General features: G+C 34.1%; 1 protein-coding gene across 1 annotated transcript; it reads left to right on the forward strand.

Moving 5' to 3' along the window:
• The first annotated feature begins 7,712 nt into the window (after positions 1 to 7,712).
• LOC121237885 (transcription factor TCP14-like) lies at positions 7,713 to 9,389 on the forward strand. Its single transcript, XM_041134806.1, has one exon. It carries the CDS (start codon positions 8,040 to 8,042, stop codon positions 9,159 to 9,161), a length of 1,122 nt encoding a protein of 373 aa, XP_040990740.1. The 5' UTR covers positions 7,713 to 8,039; the 3' UTR covers positions 9,162 to 9,389.
• Positions 9,390 to 18,863: the final 9,474 nt, after the last annotated feature.

Below are 18,863 nucleotides of genomic sequence, written 5' to 3' on the forward strand. Positions count from 1 at the left end.
CCCACCACTGCAATAAACCATTCAAATGTTTTTTTCATAAGTTCAAACGCAAATAAAGCCTTCGAACAGTTTACGGATACCGTTTGAACACATCACCTTAATGTTTAAATATATTTATTTTCATCAATATACATACTAAAGAAAACTATAACATCATATGTATTAGTAATATATACTATATACAATATATATAATATCATATATATTATACTATACTAAAGTATAAAGGAAAATATAAGATCATGTGTATTAGTAATATATATTATCATATATATAGTAATCATTTATACTATCATATAGTAAAGTATATTGGAATATAGAGTATGATATATATTAGTTAAGTATAAACTCATATAAATAGTACTATATACTATCATATATATATTATCATATATAATACTTTGATAGTAAAGAATTATAATATATTACTATTATACTATAATAAAATATGTTTTCATTTAAAGTATTATACTATCATAATATATATTATAATATTATATATATTACAGTATATATAATATACTATAATAGTATATATATTATATTAAATTATAGCATTATAAATATAATAGACCATAATATAAATTTTTACTAAACTTGAAACAAATACCATTCGAACGGTAAATAATAACATTTGAAAAGTAATTTAAAACCATTCGAATTGTTAAATATAACGTTCGAACAATTCTGCACATATAAGTTATCGCGGGCAGAAATTTCTCGATGAAAATGCGAGAAAACTTTGAACGCTATCAATGGCTGCCGTCTGCCCCCGTAATCACCACCTACATCGAACACTCTTCGTCCTAAGTGAAGGTATGAACTTTAAAAGTTATTTTACCATTTATTTTTATGGTTTTATGGTTTTATTCGTTTTCTCTAGAAAAATTATATTTTTTCATCAATAGTCACCGTAGAACACCACAAATCCACCGTAGGATGTTTAGAAATGAAGAGTAGCATTGTTTTGTCGAAAAAAACCTATGGAGTCGATGCATTTTTAAGTGTTTTCATGGCTGATGAGTTGATTTAACCATGGGTGAGCTCGATCTGTTTTCCGTTCGAACACGTTTGAACGGGTTTAACCTTACCGTTTGAACACTTTTTTAAACGTTTGAACAATTTCATTGTTTTCTGTTCAACCACTTTTTTATCGTTCGAACGTAAAAATTGTCGTTCGTATTCTGTTCAAACCATTTACTTTATATTAACTTATTAAATTATTTTCATCATTTTATGAAATTGTTCTATCAATTAATTTATTAAATTGCTATTAGTATATAATTTTGTAAATCTTTTTCTCATATTAGATTTTATTACTAATGTTGAATATATATTTTATTTTTTAAATTTTAGTTTCATAATAATATCTTATAGGGGCCGTAAATGTAGTAGATCAGGAGAATCTTTCATCCAAACAGTTCGAGAGTGGACTGTCTTACTTGAGCAGCAGGTAAAACTGTTTTATTTTGTGACACTTATATGAGAGGGTCATTCCCTCCCATCATTATTCAATGATTGTGGTTAGGCACCAATCTTATATCAACGAGAAGAAGGAATGGAGCTCATTTCCTACATTGACATCGTTGTTGAGTTCCATAAAGAGCTCAGTGGTGCGAACCCAGACGATGGAGGGGCATACAGGATCTGTGTCCGAGGAGCTCTTGTTATATTTTCAGTAGATGGACTTGCCGCATATCTCGGTAGTCTTAGGCTGGTCGATGCCTATCCAAACTTGCCTCCTAGAGAGTCTGATCCTCTAGGTGATGCAGAGATGTCTCAGGACTAGGGACTAGTTTACACATATGAAGTTGATACACTTGTTGATCATGAGGTCAGAGACTTGATTATAGGTCCTGATGCTCCAGTGTACAATGGGACGAAGAGCATTAGACAAATAGATTTATCTTCTTTTCTCAAGATCATGAATTTGATCATCGCCAATAATATTGACCTCGGCAGCACAAGACCGAGATTGGCATAGATCAAGCTAAATTTATGATACGGGTTGCTCGTGGCTTTCCGATCGACCTCATGGGATATATATTTAAGAGGATCCGATTAGAGGCTCGGTACATTATGAAAGATATACTGCCGTTTGTGATCCTCATTACTCAATTTTTGCTACATTCCGGGGTCGTGGCAGAAGTTGTCGAGCGTGTACGGGAGCTACTGAGACCGATCAATAGCACCACCTTGTCACAAAGCACGGGCCACTCAAGATTTCATTTTCATGGACCTGTTCCTGACAATGCTGATATTCAGAGAGATGCACAACTGGGAGATACTGGAGTATCGGATGGTGAGGCATCTACACAGGCTGAGGCATCATGCACATTTACTCGAAAGGAGATGGCTGACATACTGCATGCTGAGATCAGCATACACACATCATCGGTGATCAATGCAGTGCATACTACCATGTCTGAGTTGCGTACAGAGATTACTGCTAGCGTCTCTGAGTTACGTACAGAGATTGATGCCAATAATGCAACTCAGGTCATGCTCAGTACTCGACTGACACAAGTAGAGACACGATTAGCTGCAGTCGAGGATGTGTGCAGAGACCTTGCATCACAATAGTTTCTATTTTTTATTTATATATTTTTTTTTGTTATAGTTATGGGCAATATATATGGTATTTTGATAAATTGTTTTAGTTATAAATTAAATATTTTGTCTTTGCTGGAGTAATTATTGATTTATATTATGTGATGTATAGCTGATAATATTTATTTAACTAAAAATCTTATTTAACATAAAATAAATCATTAAAATATTTTTAAATTAATTACATAAAATTAATTAATGAATTTTTATATATGATATATGTATTTTTTATATTTTGAGTTGCATATCGAGATTAATATTATATGTTCAAATGTATAATGTGGTATTTGAATATGTTTGAACTAAATATATTCCGTTCGAACGATTTAGAAACCTTTCCGCCAGGTTTTGCCACCAAATTTTTTCCGTTCGAACAAAAACATTTATCATTCGAACGATTTTGAACTTCCCTAGCATAATAAATTACTTTCCCGCCAAAATTTTTCTGTTCGAATGAAAAAAACTTTCTAAGACAAATTAATTCATCACAGAAAATACTTTTAAATATATATTTATCCGATCGAACGGTTTTGTAAAGTCGTCAATTTTTATTTCATCCTAAAAAATAACTTTTAAGGATGAAATTTAGTTCATCCTTAAATAATTTCTTCTCTAAAAGTTAAATTTATTGCAGTGCATGCATAATTATCATCTTTAATTTATATGAAAAGAACCTGATCCGGTTTGGAGGGCCACGTACAAACCTCCATATATATATATATATATATATATATGCTATAATCAATAAAGTATAAGCTAGCTGCAGGATAATATTGTATGTGTATATATATATATATAGACAAAAGATATTTGTAACTATAAATTGTGTAACTGCCGCATAATCGTTTTAAAAAAATAAATAAAATATGAGATCCATATGAAAAAAATTAATTTTTTAATAGTAGACTCTATTATTTTTCAAAACGATTACACAATATTTATGTACTTTACAGTTGTATGTAGAATTACTCATAGAGAGAGCAAAAGAGAGAGAGAGAGAGAGAGAGGGGTTAATGTTGGTGTCGTCCAAAAATTGGAAGTTTAGATGTTGCTAGAGATCAGGTCTTAGCCGAATAAGAGGGTAAGCTGTCATGATCTTCAATGGCTTATATACATATATAAGTGGCATGGATATGCAAGGTGTGTGTGGTCTCGTAAAAGGCAGCATTGGCGATGGAATGAATTTGTGGTCCACATTTCTCAGCAAATAGGGGCCACAAGAGCGTCATAATGTACAGGACATGAGGGTGACATATTGCTGGAACTACTTGTTGATACATGATCGATCAGCTTCGTACCCATCACGCCAATCCAAATGTTTGAAAATGCTTCAATTTCTCCTCCTCAAAAATAATCTTTACTTTACGACAACAACATCTTCTAATAAATTTATAAATTGATATAATTTAATATAAGATGTCAAATTTACCTTATAATAAAATGAGTTTCACAATCTAACGTACCTAAAATACCAAATTATGTCAATTTTAAAGTTTATATTTGTGTGATTTCTCTTAATTTAGAAGAAGAATTAATTTGCAAATTAAGAAATGACTCATAACAATGTAGATATATAGTTTTGACTTTGAATCCTAACTCTACATTTCACTCTATTTAATTAAATATTTCACGTTTTGGATCACTTATTGAAGGGGAGTCTAGCCCACATGTGGGGAAGTGTTAAGATATAAATGAAATATGGTCTGGTTTGAATAGTAAGTTGAGATGAGATGATGATTTGTAAATAGTGCATATGGGATATTTGAATAGAGATAAGATGAGTTAGAAATTATCTGAATTAAAATGTTTTATGAGATTTTAGAAAATGAGAGAAAAATGTTGAATAAAAATATTATAAAGTGAAAATAAGATTATAATATAATTTTTACTATAATTTTTGTTTTGTGACTTGAAAAAGTTGAATTATTTTTTTGTTTTGTTTGGAAGTTTGAAAAAATTGTAATAATTAGATAGTGATTAAATAAAAAAGTTGAAAATTTGAAATTGAAAAGTATTTGTATTTGGTCGTGTTTAGATATTGAAAAGAGATGAGATAAGATAAGATTGAAGCATCTCTTTATCCAAACCAAGCCTAAATCTAAGATCTTGCATGTGCTAAGTTTTAAGATCTTTCTTCTTTGTATAATAAATAAATAAAAGAGTGCGGTAACTTGTACATACATATATATATATATATATATATATATATTAATAAGCACCCTATAGGTCATAATGCAACAATCCAAACTTACTTAAAGGGGAAGACAGACATCTTTAAATATTAGACCTTAGAGCATTAATACGCATGCATTAGGATATACATAAATTATTTTAAAGCAGATTGCAAGTTATAGCTAATTTTCCTATTGATCTTGCATGGAACGTCACAAACACACACACACACATGATATATAAGTAGGGGTATAATCTGATTAGGTCACTCGATAAGGTAGCTTGAATCCAATTCGGTTTAACTCAACTTGTCAACTATTAGATTATTAAATGTGCCAGTTCATAAATATGAAATTATGGTCTATTATTATTAGATTATTAGATTTGCTTCCATGTGCGGTTTAATTCTTTCCTACTTGACATGTATACATGTTGAAATGTGATTGGAGGGTGCATGTAAACCCCCTTATTCACTCATCGGTCCATAGCTTCTCCCAAAATAAAAAAAAAAAAAAAAAAAAAATTGCTCTAAAAGAATTCAGAGCACATTTGCTCAAATCCTAATAGAATAGGGCTGCTACAAATACAAAGGGATCTCACACACTGATAAGTGTGCCACGTCTACCCACCTTTTTTTTTTTTCTTCTTTCTTTCTTCCCCCTCCCCGTGGGTCTCCCCCTTCCCGTGCATCTCCGTCGGCCTCTGCCTTCTCCGTGGCCGCCAAAGTGGTCGGGGACCACCTGAGGGCCAGCAGAAGCGGCTGTCATCTCCCCTCCCCTCACGGTAGCGCCTCTCCCGTGCGTCTCCCCTCCCCTCCTCCCCTCCTCCCACTTTTCCTCTCTACCTCTGCCTCCCAGTGGCTGCCATGGTGATTAGGGACCACCTCAGGGAAGGCAGAAGCCGCCAGCGGTCCAAGCGGCACCATTCGGCAGGGGATGGGAGGATGCGTTTACACAGATCAAAATCGTGCAGCTAGCAAAAACAATCATTCATGTGAGGATGCATTTACACAGTCATCCCACCACAAATTGCGTACTTCATGGAGAAAGAACTTCCAGCTAAAATCCTTGATCAGGCATTAATGAAAATTAATTAGGAGTTTCTAATTATTTTCAAATTAATCCGAAGCATGCACGTACGACCGGAATAGCCAAGTCTCTTATAAAATTTTATAAGTAAATGCAAGCAAATTAAAGAAAAAGAGCTTTCTCTTGCATTCTTTGCTGAAATATTGATTTGTCAAAATAATGACAATCAATGTCATCGATCGATCGTGTTACGCAATTGAACCTTTATTAAATGCATATATGCATGAGACCCTTATAAGTAACTAAATAAACATGAAAAAAAAGCCTAATTATAAATTAACATGATTGAGGTAATAATTAATTTGCAGATATATATGCAACTAATTAAATAAATAAATAACCTTGGAATTAATTAAGTTTAAACAAAAATGATCCCTAGTAATTAATTAATTAATAAATTATAATATAAGGTCATGATGATCTCATGTATAATATTCCATGCCATGGTAGACCACAAAAATTATATATCATGAGCGCTTGAAGCTGCTATCAGCTTTGGTCATGCATCCATCGATCTTTTACTTGGTGGTCCTGAAGTAGTACTAGCTACTGCAATCTACAGTAACATCCATGTAGGGTTCAAAAGCAATGAACCTTCACTTTCTTTGATAATTTTGTCCTTCAATTATTTTTCTGTTTGGACGAACGTATCGATCAAAACGATCACGTCCGTGCATTAATATAATTTCCTCCATCTCATTCTCCATCTGCACATCATCAATATATATATTTATATCATGATCTGTTGCATGAGGTATTTCTTTCGAGTCTTTTCAAAGGTAAAAACTGCTGATCGATCAGGGTAATATTATAAGTAATACTCATTCATTTTGGGCAAAACCTAAATGAATGGAAAATAGATAAAGTTCATAAAACTGGGCTTGTTCGGGGAAGGACTGACAATTTTATAAATTGTAAGCTGACTGCAATTAGTTGTGATATTTGATGGAGACAATTTTATGGGAGTGCCTTTAGTTTGTCTGGATCGATCGATGGGTATAGTAGTACCAGTACTGGACGGGGTGGCCGAAAGGGAATTAGGAAAGACTTATAAACGTAGGAAAATGGAGGGATTCCCTTTAATTCATTAATTCGGGCCTAGTACAGTTCTTTTGCCCCTCAAATTGGGATGGAACAGATCGAGGGATATTGTTATTATTATTATATATTAGAAACTAATTAATTAATATTAAAAGAAGGCTGATCGATATAAACAAGTATTTGTGACGAATTATTTGTGATGATAACGATTATTTATGATAAAAATATATTCATTTTGATAGAAAATAATTATTTTTATTGAAAATAATTGATGATTACAAATAAGTAATTTACATATATATATATATTGTAATATTCGTACTGCATGATGATGATCACGATCCCGGCCAACCCATGGTCAAGCGCATGACGAAAACCCAAATAAAAGATGATCTAGAAAAACCCTAATAATCCTAAACATTGAGGTAGCTAGCCCAAATTAAGGCAAAGGGCAAGATGAGGCGGAATCCCAAAGTCCCCCAACAAAGGTGCAGCACAAAAGGCAAAGGGCAAAGGCAGAACGAAATCATTACTTGAATGGGATGGGACCCGACTGATAGCCTTTCCTTTCCAAGTCTCTCAATTTTTTGACTTGGGATCGGTCCCACCTCGGCCACCAGTGTCTTTATGGATTGAATGATAAAAAGAGCACCTCACGTGGAGTCTGAACCAAAGGGGCTGTCCAACCACAGAATAAAAAGGAAAATTTTAAAACCCAGGCCAGATTTTTTCATCCAAGAAAAATAATATATCAATTTCAATAAAAGAAATCAAACAGGAATCAAAAGCTCAATACACAAACAACAAAGCAATTTCTTTTTCAAAAAATAAATAAAATATAAAATAATTGCTTTTTAAAGCCCACCCATATAATTCCCACTCATTATCTTTGTTGCTTAAAGATTGTTCTCCTTCCTTATCTCCTCTCTCTAACTAGAGACCAAGCCACTCCCAACAACACATTAGCTCTCAAAGAAATTCCATCCAACAAAGAGAAAAAAAAAAAAAAAAACAGTATTAGTTTTATAGCTAGAGAGTTATTGAGAGAGACCCACCAAAAGATTAAATTAAAGGTTGCTCACAGTCTCTCATAAAAAAGCATTAGACTGGACCTATTTCCATGCGATCATGGAAGGAGGTGACGATCTCCACCGCCCAAATTTCCCATTCCAATTGCTAGAGAAGAAGGAAGACGAGCCATGCTCTACCTCAGCCTACCCTTCACTAGCCATTTGCCCCGCCGCCGACGCCAAGGCCATCCAACCCAGCACCGCAGCAGAACCCAGCTCCAAAAAGCCACCTCCAAAGAGAGCTTCAACCAAAGATCGACACACCAAGGTCGATGGCCGCGGCCGCCGTATCCGAATGCCTGCACTCTGCGCAGCTAGGGTTTTTCAGCTCACACGCGAGCTGGGACACAAGTCCGACGGAGAGACCATCGAGTGGTTACTCCAACAGGCCGAGCCCGCCGTGATCGCCGCCACTGGCACCGGTACAATCCCTGCAAACTTCACGTCCCTCAATATATCACTCAGGAGCTCTGGCTCTAGCATGTCAGTCCCCTCCCAACTAAGATCCTCCTACTTCAATCCAAATTTCTCGATGCAGCAACAGAGGAGAAGTAGTAGTTTGTTTCCGGGTATTGGGTTGTCATCCGAAAGCGGCACGTCCAATCTACTCAATTTTCAGTCCTCTAGCAGCATGAACTCCATGCTGCAAGCGAAGCAAGAACTGCGGGACGCCACGTCATCGTTGGACATGTCGGAGACGACGGAGGAGAGTATAGGAGGAAGGAAGAGAAGGCCACCGGAACAGCAGGACCTAATGGGGAGCTACTTGTTGCAGTCGAGCACGGGGGCCATTCCGGCCAGCCATGGTCAGATTCCGGCCAACTTTTGGATGCTTGCTAACTCTAATAACCAAGTCATGAGTGGTGACCCGATATGGACGTTTCCTTCGGTTAATAATAGTGCTGCTGCTTTGTATAGGAGCAACATGTCTAGTGGGTTACATTTCATGAATTTTCCTCCCCCAGCTGTGGCACTAATGCCTGGGCAGCAACTGGGGTCAGGAATTAGTGGTGGTGGGAACAGCAGTAGTATGAGTGAAGGCCATTTGAACATGCTTGCTGGGTTTAATCCATATCGGCCGATTTCAGGTAATAGTGTTTCGGAGTCTCAGGCGAGCGGGTCTCACTCGCATCACGGTGGCGGCGATGATCGGCACGACACAACTAGTCACCATTCATAGATCATGATCATCTTCAGCTACAATATGTGTAGCAGTTTGATTTGTAACACACGTGAGGATTGATTGCTCATCTTAAATATTTTAGTTTTATAATTTCTCAAATATTGTTTTGCTTTCTGTGTGTGATTAATATAACGTTCTTAGGGTTTGGGAAAGACACTATATTTTAACATCGATCGGTGTTGGCTGGTTTTTATTTTCTACTAAAAGAAGCATTTGGGATTTTCACTACACAATATCTTATCATCATTGTTTGTGCAATCTGTCTTTTCCTTTATCCTAAAGCTGTTACTTTGTAAATTTATGCTTTTTATGTTGGAGAAAATGACCTTCTTTGCATGCTATAGTAAGTCTTCCTCCTACCTAACTGGCAATTCATGTGTTCTTGATCTTTTATACATACATACATACATATATATATATATCACTAGGCAAGCTAGTGTTCGATCTTGTAGTGAAAGGGAGGAAAGAGTGAGGTGTTCCTACTGCAATGAAATATTCAAGTTAATCTACACTCTTATTCATCAATTAATCTGATTCTAAATCTCTGCCATAAATATCTCAAGGTTTACTGCGTCAATCATGAAGTTTTATCAGATATGGTGGGTAATAGAACTGTGGGGTCCAGGCCTTATAAGTTCCAGGTGTTGGCTCAGGTGGTAGGACCCAGCTGCTGGACATTGCCCTAACCAATGTACAATGTCCCTGACAAACAGGTGGATCATTCTCCATCGTTTTTTTTTTTTTTTTTTTCCTCTTCTTTTAATTTTATGGTGCAGTTGCTGGCACCAAAGAGGGATCAGTGGTGGGTTTTATGACCCCACTGGAACATGGCCCACTAGCTCCTTAATCTAGATCGTTCATTTGGTGGGCCATCTTTTCGATGGACACATGTAATGATTGGGTCTCAGTGAGGAGAATGATCCTTCCCATTCCATATATGCTACTCCCAAGTTATTACACAATCTTTTCTTTTTCTTTTATCTAGCTATATATGCCCAAGTTATTACTACATCTATCTCCCTTGAAGAGGTTTCTAGCCATTTTTCAGTCTTTTTAATTGGCAAATCGGGGTTCTTATAACAAAAGATCGATCCATGTCGGGTGAGTCTAGATGATTTATATATAACTAGTTTTATTATTCTTTTTTCTATAAATTGATCATCATGATCATATATATATATATATGTATTTAATTAAATACTAAATGTACTTAAGAAAAACTTACAAAAAACTTGCTTCTCCACATGTCAATTAATGATACGTTGAAAATCATGAAATTTTAAATTTTAAATTTAAATTTTAAAAGAAAATTAACAAAATGAGTCTTGTAAGTAAAAACATAGGTAAAATTATAAGTACATGTAATAGTACTACTATATATATATATATTATGTATATGTATGGTATGGTTGGCAGGTACTAGCTAGTTTCATACTCTAGATCGAGCAATAATCATAGCTCCTACAATATTAATATTGGGATATTGTTTAATTAACAAACCCCGGTCCAGTTGGCATTCATGAATAATGATCATGAAACGAAACAAGTGAAGTGTAAGTTGGGATTTCAAAAGGAGTTCAGGGTTTGATCTAAAGACTTGCCGTACAATGTAAACATTAATTCTTGATATACAAGCAATGCTAAATGATCAATCCCCAATGTCCCATTAATATTTCAACTGATCACCGGCCGCAGGCCTGAACGTCTTTGGGGGCGGGGGGTGTAGTACTTATCAGGTACAAATATTAAAGAAGATTAATTTAAGGATCCATTTTTAAATGTATTAATTAGTAACATTAATTTCAATTAATGGTGTTGACATCTATAATGATAGTTACATTCATATATATATATATATATATATATATATATATAATGCACACCAGTTTTCATCAATTGTTACCATAAAAGTTGTTTTCGTTTTCTCCATGATGATCATAATTTCCAATTAATGGACCTTACTAAGTTATATGTTGAAGACAGAAAATTATCAATATTAATTTGTACTCATGACCCTTTAATTTATAATTAACTATGATATATAATATATGCATCTTCAGGTTGATAAACATGCATGCATATTGATATTGCTTTTCTACATATATATTTAATTAGGTATTATTTGGTTTTTTATATGAAATATATTATAGGAAAGATATACATTATACACAAAAAATTATCATGGTTACACTATTGTACGTGCCTCATCAACTATAAAATATAATAGACTTGCTAATTAATTGCCTGCTGCCACCTCAACGGTTATATATATCATGTAAGTGTTACACTTGAAAAGTTACGAGTATAATTTTTTATGGTTTATTAAACATTGTCATGTTATCATAATTATGTGATAATAGTATAGTTTCCAATTATGGTTTTCTCAAAAAAAAATCTCAGGGTTAATCTAAAACAATGGTAAATTAATCACTACAAGAAAATTGTTTATTTGTGGTCAGTCGTTATTTCCTGCTAAAATAATTATTTCCTAACAAAATGAATCTATTCTCATTATAAATAGTCATTCTTATTCCAAATAACTCGTTGTAAATGCTCATTTGTCTTTTAGTGAGCTTAAGGTTATTACACCATAATTATCCTCTCTCTCTCTCTCTCTCTATATATATATATATATATATATATTTGTGTGTGTGTGCGTGTAATCATATCCTACCATTATAACTTAATTAGTCATGGTATTGCAGGATTTTCTTGGTTACTACTACTCGTTGATCATCATGTTTGATCACATTAATAAAAATAATGGTAAACCAGTGAGTAAATAAGGAGGCCTGGGGGACACTTTTTATTTACTGTTGTTGTTGTTTTTTTTTTTTTTTTTTTTAAATGTTTATAAGAGAATTATGTATAGCCAGGTTTGCAATATTTGATATTTGAGCGATCTTTATCAGATTATTTTCATCATTCTATATATTGATCGAAATTGTTGGAGTGTGACACAATATATATATATTATTAAGTATCTTTGTATAAATAAATAAAAATTAAAATAAAGAAGAAAGGTTTACAAATATGGAATAAGTAAAATAAAAAAAATAAAGAAGTTATCTAAAAGCAATAAAAAAGAGTTCTCTTGCATGTTTCTCCACCGTGTAGGTGATGCCAGAGGGGCATCCCTCCCGGCCAATACTCCACCCATGAGGTGGAGGCGTCGTGTGTTTGGAGAAGAGGGTATCCCGGCCCATCCACACCGCAAGTACTTGCACAATACGGTAAGGGGATTGCATGCCATGATATAGCTTTCCCATTACACCCTTGAGATAGAGACGTACAATCCCTTGGCTGGGTGAATTGATTAGGAAATGATCCCCCTCTTGTTATGATTTTGTGGGTTAAAGGTTTAACCAAATCAGTATATAACAGTCTTGGAATTTTTGGATCAATAGTTGGGTCTTTAACAATTGGTATCAGAGTAGAAACCATGTCGCGGTTTCAAGACACGGAGGGAGCGACCTATAACTAGGTTGGATTAAAATGTCTTGGTACTTTGTATAGATATAGTGTTAAGTCATTAAATACAAACAGATGAGTGAGTCGAAGCCGCCAAAAGGAAACGGGCTACCACCGGATCACTGTAGATAGACAGGGCCGCCATGGATGTCGGATTTGGAGGCGTGGTGGAATGTTATGATCCTGAGGGTTAAAGGTTTAACCAGATTAATATTCAATAGTCTTAAGGCTTTTGGATCAATGGTTGGATCTTTAATACCTCTTCTCTCTCTCTAGAGTTTTAAACGTCAGATTCTCACAATATTTTACCAACAGTGACATATCTCATTGATCTAATATCCAGGTATCACCTTTTGAAAAAAATCGTCTCATTTCTATGAAGTCTAGCTTTATTATATATATCACTAGAAAAATTTCAAAAATCTTCTCCGTAAGGATCCATTATGAAAAGTACATGCAGGTTTTAAGCATTTAATGTATGTCTTCTTGTGTGTTGTCGGGGAAAATGATGTAATACCATCCATCATCAAAGAAAAGAAGAAAGAAACAGTCATGGTCGAGCACATGGATATGAACCCATATCATAGTACCCAACGGTCCCTGAATGAAAATGAAATCGTACCCCATGCATGAGATAAAGCTTGATTAGACCATCTTGTGTATTGAACCATGCATGCATATATTCAGTCCTTTGTGGCGTGCAGGTGAACAAACAAAATCGAAAACGATATTGGATAAGGAAAAATAGAAAAAGAAGAAAGGTTGCAGCTTGCTTAAGATCAGATGCTATGATTCAGAAGATTCTATTAATTTGGCCCATAAAATCTGTTAATTCCTCTTGATTCTTTGGTTTTGGGCCCATGAAATCTACTAATCCCACTGTTTTTTGGATGATAGATATTGTTACAAAAGCATGTGCCTGCCTGCTGGCATTCAGCATACAAGTTGGTTGTTAGGATGGAAATCATTTAGGCCGAAGACCCACCACCACATCCACCCATATGTTGTGTGTCTAGCTAGTTGTGTGTTTTCGCTTTTGTGGTAGTGGTTTGTGGAGGATGAAGATCGAAATTGATAGCTCATTTCTTATCTAAATCAAAGTTTTCTTTTTACGATTCAAATAGACGTAGATATAACATCATGTGGGTCTCAATGTATTTAATGTCGTTGGAGTCCATGCATGTCTTCCATGGACACTATTGATGTTCACAAACTATGTATATCTCTTTTCAAATTATAAAAAGTACGTATAATTAAAATAAAATATTATACAATCTTGTCGAGATATGTCTATTTGGATAAAGATTTTCTACTATATTTTTCCCAAAATGCTTTCTACAATTATGAGAGAGATAGATACAAGATGTGGATCACACTACATTAAATACTGTATTGAATGTTGTTCAAGAGCATTATTAAATACAGTAGGATCCATATATATATATATGTTGTATCTATCTTTTTCTTAATTATAGAAAGTATTTTGAGCAAAAAATTGTAACATGAGTAATGCTAGTTTTCATCCTAGAGATTAATGTCATCTTCAATCACATTTGTTATAACATATGGTAGATTTTAACTTTTTAAGTGGCATCATATATCAACCATTTAAACTTAAAATATGTTGCATTGCGAGTGTGACCACAGATAATATATACATACATATATATATAAAAGGCATGAAGAAAAGTATTTATCTTGCAAGCATACATTCTATCTTCCATTCAATGTTATGGTATAAACAAGCTAGGCCCAATAGTCTATCCAAGATGGCAAGAACCCACACAAATTGCAAAATGGATCATTGAGGGCCTGGTGAGAGAAGGAAGAATGGGTGATTGCACTGATTGGATATTAGCTTCCTGCTTGAAAGCTGAACGGACTCCTCTTAACTCTTTTTTAGCCTCGTAATCGATTGGTTGTAATCAAGTTCATCACTTATAGAGTTCGATTATTTACAAATTAGTGTGTAAAGGCATTATTAGTTCATTATAAAAAAAATTATTTATTTGTGATCAGTTATTTCTTGTTAAAATGATTATTTTCGACTAAAACGATTCTATTCTCACTATAAATGTACATTTTTCCTCTAGTAGTGATTATAGAACTTAATAAAGTCTTTACATTCTCCACATTATTGGTATGTATTAATACATCTATAAAAAGGCTTGCAAATATATTTTTCTTAAATATAAAGAATTATAATGTCGAAGTCATGTTTATGCTTCTAACATGATTAGTTAATTTTATAATTATGATTCTTTAAAATTATCTTCACTTGTCAATGTCACATTTAACCACTTGCCTTAAATGTTAATTTTGAGGATATGCTTATCAGTGGTCTTCTATCGCAATATTGATATTGAGTCTTAAGGCTACGCATTTGAATTTTAAGATGATCTCAAATGATTTATAAATAATAGAAAAAAAATAGTGAATAATTTATAAATAGTAGTGAACTGCTTATGAATAGTAGTTTGAGACTACTTTACTTACCAAACATAGCTCGCTCACTTCTGATAGCACAGTGCATCGTAGTATGACTGTACTTGGAGTTTTTGTATTATTTTAGGATTAAGTCTGAAAACGGTCTGCATAGTTTTTGCATCTACTCAAAAAATTGAAAAATTGATGAATATATTATCAATGATCTACCTCTCCAAGAGAGATGTCTGGTCATTCCAAATTCTTTGTAAAGAGAGAAAAAATCTAGAGAATCTTTGGGTGATTATCTATTATTGAGAGTTGGGATTCAACTCTCTCCTCACAAGAAAACACAACTGTAGAAGGTTCCCTGTGTCTTTGGAAGGGGTTTATGTCCCACCTTATTGACACAATTGGAAGTGGAAGGGGTTTTTACTTTCCTCCTATAGGATCGTCCCATCTACAGTACCATCGGGAGGAAACGTGAATCTTACCTGAATTTCTTGTGCAATATTAAATAATTATGAAATACTATAAAACTCATTTTAAATAGAAATACTTTGTCTACACTGTAGTTTTACAAAAGAGATTTTACATGTTGATGTGTCACAATTTTTCTGAGTTGAGTTTTCGAGTTAACTTTTGTTAAACCAAGACTTGACAAAATGAATGCTGCAAAGCAGTGACAGCTGGGAGTGCCTCTAGGCAAAATTCTATTTTTTAATATTTTTAAAAAATATAAAAAAATACTAATATATTAATAGTCACTTTCTTAATCAGTAAGTAAAAAAAAAATGTAAAAAAAAAATTAAATGCATTAGCAGTCAAAATGAGACGACAAAATGGGATGATACTAGCATTATTCTTACAAAATTAGCATGTAATTTAGGTTTAAAGTGTTTGGTAAAATGCTAATATCTTTCTCACTCTAAATCCTAAATTTTATTAAGGAGTTTGATAAAATGCTTATAAGAGATTTTATTACTGAATCTATGGATATTGGCTTGGTAGATAGTAGATATGAAAGTTAAAAAGGAAGAAGTTCACGATACTAAGCACGTAAAAATGGCGGCGTTTATAAGGTTTTGTCTAATTTACATTGCTACGTACCTTGAATAACAAAAGTGATGAAGTTCATGTGACGGACTATGATAATTTTGATAGAAATTATGACCCTGGTTTGATGCAACCCAAAATTATATCTTCCCATGGTTGTTCAGTACCTTTTTGCAAATATTCTAGCTATAGGAGCTTATATATTAAGGATTTTTATGGTGGAAAGTCTGCAGCTGCACCAAAGGAATTGATTGAGTAATTTTAAGTTGGGGTATTCTCGCTTCTTGTGAGACTGATCGATATGATAAAATAAAGAAGACTTAGCTATTATGTTACAAGCTAGGGGGCTCCTCAAATTGCTGGGTCAAGAGTTCGAGAGTTTCTAGCTCTCACCTAAGTGTTAAGGTTACCGGGAAAGATTCATATAAAATGGAATTGACATACATGAATTTAGACAGATGGTAAAGTTTAAGCAAGACTTCACAAGTCTGATGCTGTTGCAGCAAGGAATAACTTTTATTGGCGAGCATCTAATGTACAATGTGCATAAGGATGAATGTGGAGTATTTGAATACTAGTAAGTCATAACTTGTCAATATTTGAAGGCATTGGAATACTTGAGCATATTTCATGCAAGAACTCGTCAGTGTTGAGGGGAATTGGAAAACTTGTGTAGAAAACTATATGTAAGAAAATTCTGTATATTCAACATGTATTGCAAATGTATAGGGGTGACGTATTTATAGGTATTAAGACATGTGTAATAAAGGAAATACAATAAATACCTAAATAGAAAATATCGTGACCTAGAATATTGACAGAATATGACCTTAATATTCGTAGAATATTATACAAGATAATAATCTAATTAAGGCTGGTAAATATATGCTAACATCCTTACTCAAATTCAATATGGTGGAGTCAACTGGAGTTTGGAAATAAGGGTACCAAGCTGAACTGGCAGATGATATTTTATAAAAATTCAACAAGATTATTTTAAAAGGATACAGAGCAAAGATGCAAAGTGCCTTGCTAAAGGTGATGACGGATAAAATGACAATCAATCTCGATATGCTTGACACGTTCATGGAAGACACTATTATGAGTAATCTGTATAGCACTGTGGTTATCACAATGAATGAGAGAACTAGTCTTCAACGGAATGCGCATGTCTGCTAAGAGCCATCGAAGCCACAAGAGTTTAGAGCTGGTGCTGGCCAGTTCGAGATAGTCAACCTCAATACTAGATCGAGAAGCAACTGACTATTTCTTGCTACACCAAGAAATCATAGATGTATCGAGGAAGAGTCAGTAGCTAGTGATGGAGCTCAAGGGAAGAGTATGATGAGAAGTGAGTCCATGTAATAAAGTCTACTTGACATAGTGCAAAATACGAAGAACAACAATATAATGAGTGGATCATGATGCACTCATAAATTGATTGACCAAATGAACGGCATAAGAAATATATGACCATGTAACGGTGAAATAAATGAGACTACCAACCAACTATTTGTAGAGTGTGGATCAAAAAGAGGCATACCATCGGGGGCAAAAAGATTAGCATTGTATTAAAGACGATTGCTAGTTATCTTATTATCAATCAAATTAACTTTAAGTGACTTAGAAGCATATTTGGCTTGCGAAAGATAATAACCATTTACGCTTGATGTAACCTCAAGGCCAAGAAAGTAGCTTACGTTTCCCAAATCCTTCATTCAAAACTCTAACTAAGAAAAATGTGAAGGCCTCTGATGCTAGTAATGTCATCTCGTATAACAATCATGTCATTAACATAGACAAGGATAATAATAGTACCAGTATCAGTAGAATAAGACAAAATGCAGAGTCATATGAAGTATGATCAGGGAACAAAGCCTTGCTTAGCAACTACGAAGCTTAATTTCACAAACCAAGCAAGAGAGCAAGCTTGAGCCCATAGAGAGCACGACAAAAACGTCAGACTTTATGTGGAAGATGTTCATAGCCAGGTGGAGGATGCATATATACTTTGTCTACGAGATCATCATTGAGAAATGTATTTTTGATATCCATTTGAAACAATTTCCAATTGCGAATACCTACAATTGCTATCAATGATCTAACAGAGGTAAATCATGCAACAAAAGAAATTGTTTCTTCATAATCAATATCATACTCCTGGACAAAGCCCTATGCCACTAGGTGTGCCTTATAGTGTTCCACAGATCCATGTACACGGGTCTTGATTTTGTAGACCCACTTACATCCAACTGCAATTTTCCTATGAGGAAAATCCACTAGATCCTAAGTAAGATTTTTGGTAAGGACATTCAACTCATCTGACATATCTTTCTACCAAAGACGGTTAGCACTAGCCTCTTGATAGTTGTGAGGTTCGTGGTGTAACAACCCCCAAGAAATTTAATAGATATATTTCTTTAGGTTTTAGGAACATTATGAAAACCCCCTAAATGTCTCATGAATCTAGCAATTGCATAGGTTTTAGTCTACCGGCTTAGTCCGTTTCTCACCCACTTTGGCAACAGAAATGCAATTTTATTTATTTTAGCTACCTAGGAGTATAGGATTGAGAAATGGTTTGTGCCATTAGTCTCATATGAATATTTAAGGTTTTACCGTGTAACAAAATGATTTTCGTTTTCCAGATGATAGTTGTTTGAAAATGCATTTTGATTTATTTGAGGTGCTTACGAGTCGAAATTCGTGAAATGATTTGCACTATTAGTTTTGTAGGATTATTTAGGA

Source organism: Juglans microcarpa x Juglans regia, chromosome 6S (genome assembly GCF_004785595.1).
Source record: "Juglans microcarpa x Juglans regia isolate MS1-56 chromosome 6S, Jm3101_v1.0, whole genome shotgun sequence".
NCBI classification, from domain to species: Eukaryota; Viridiplantae; Streptophyta; class Magnoliopsida; order Fagales; family Juglandaceae; genus Juglans; species Juglans microcarpa x Juglans regia.

What these genes read in the sequence shown, in the direction of transcription:
- LOC121237885 (XM_041134806.1), top strand. Translation starts at nt 8,040, where the DNA reads ATGGAAGGAGGTGACGATCTCCACCGCCCAAATTTCCCATTCCAATTG.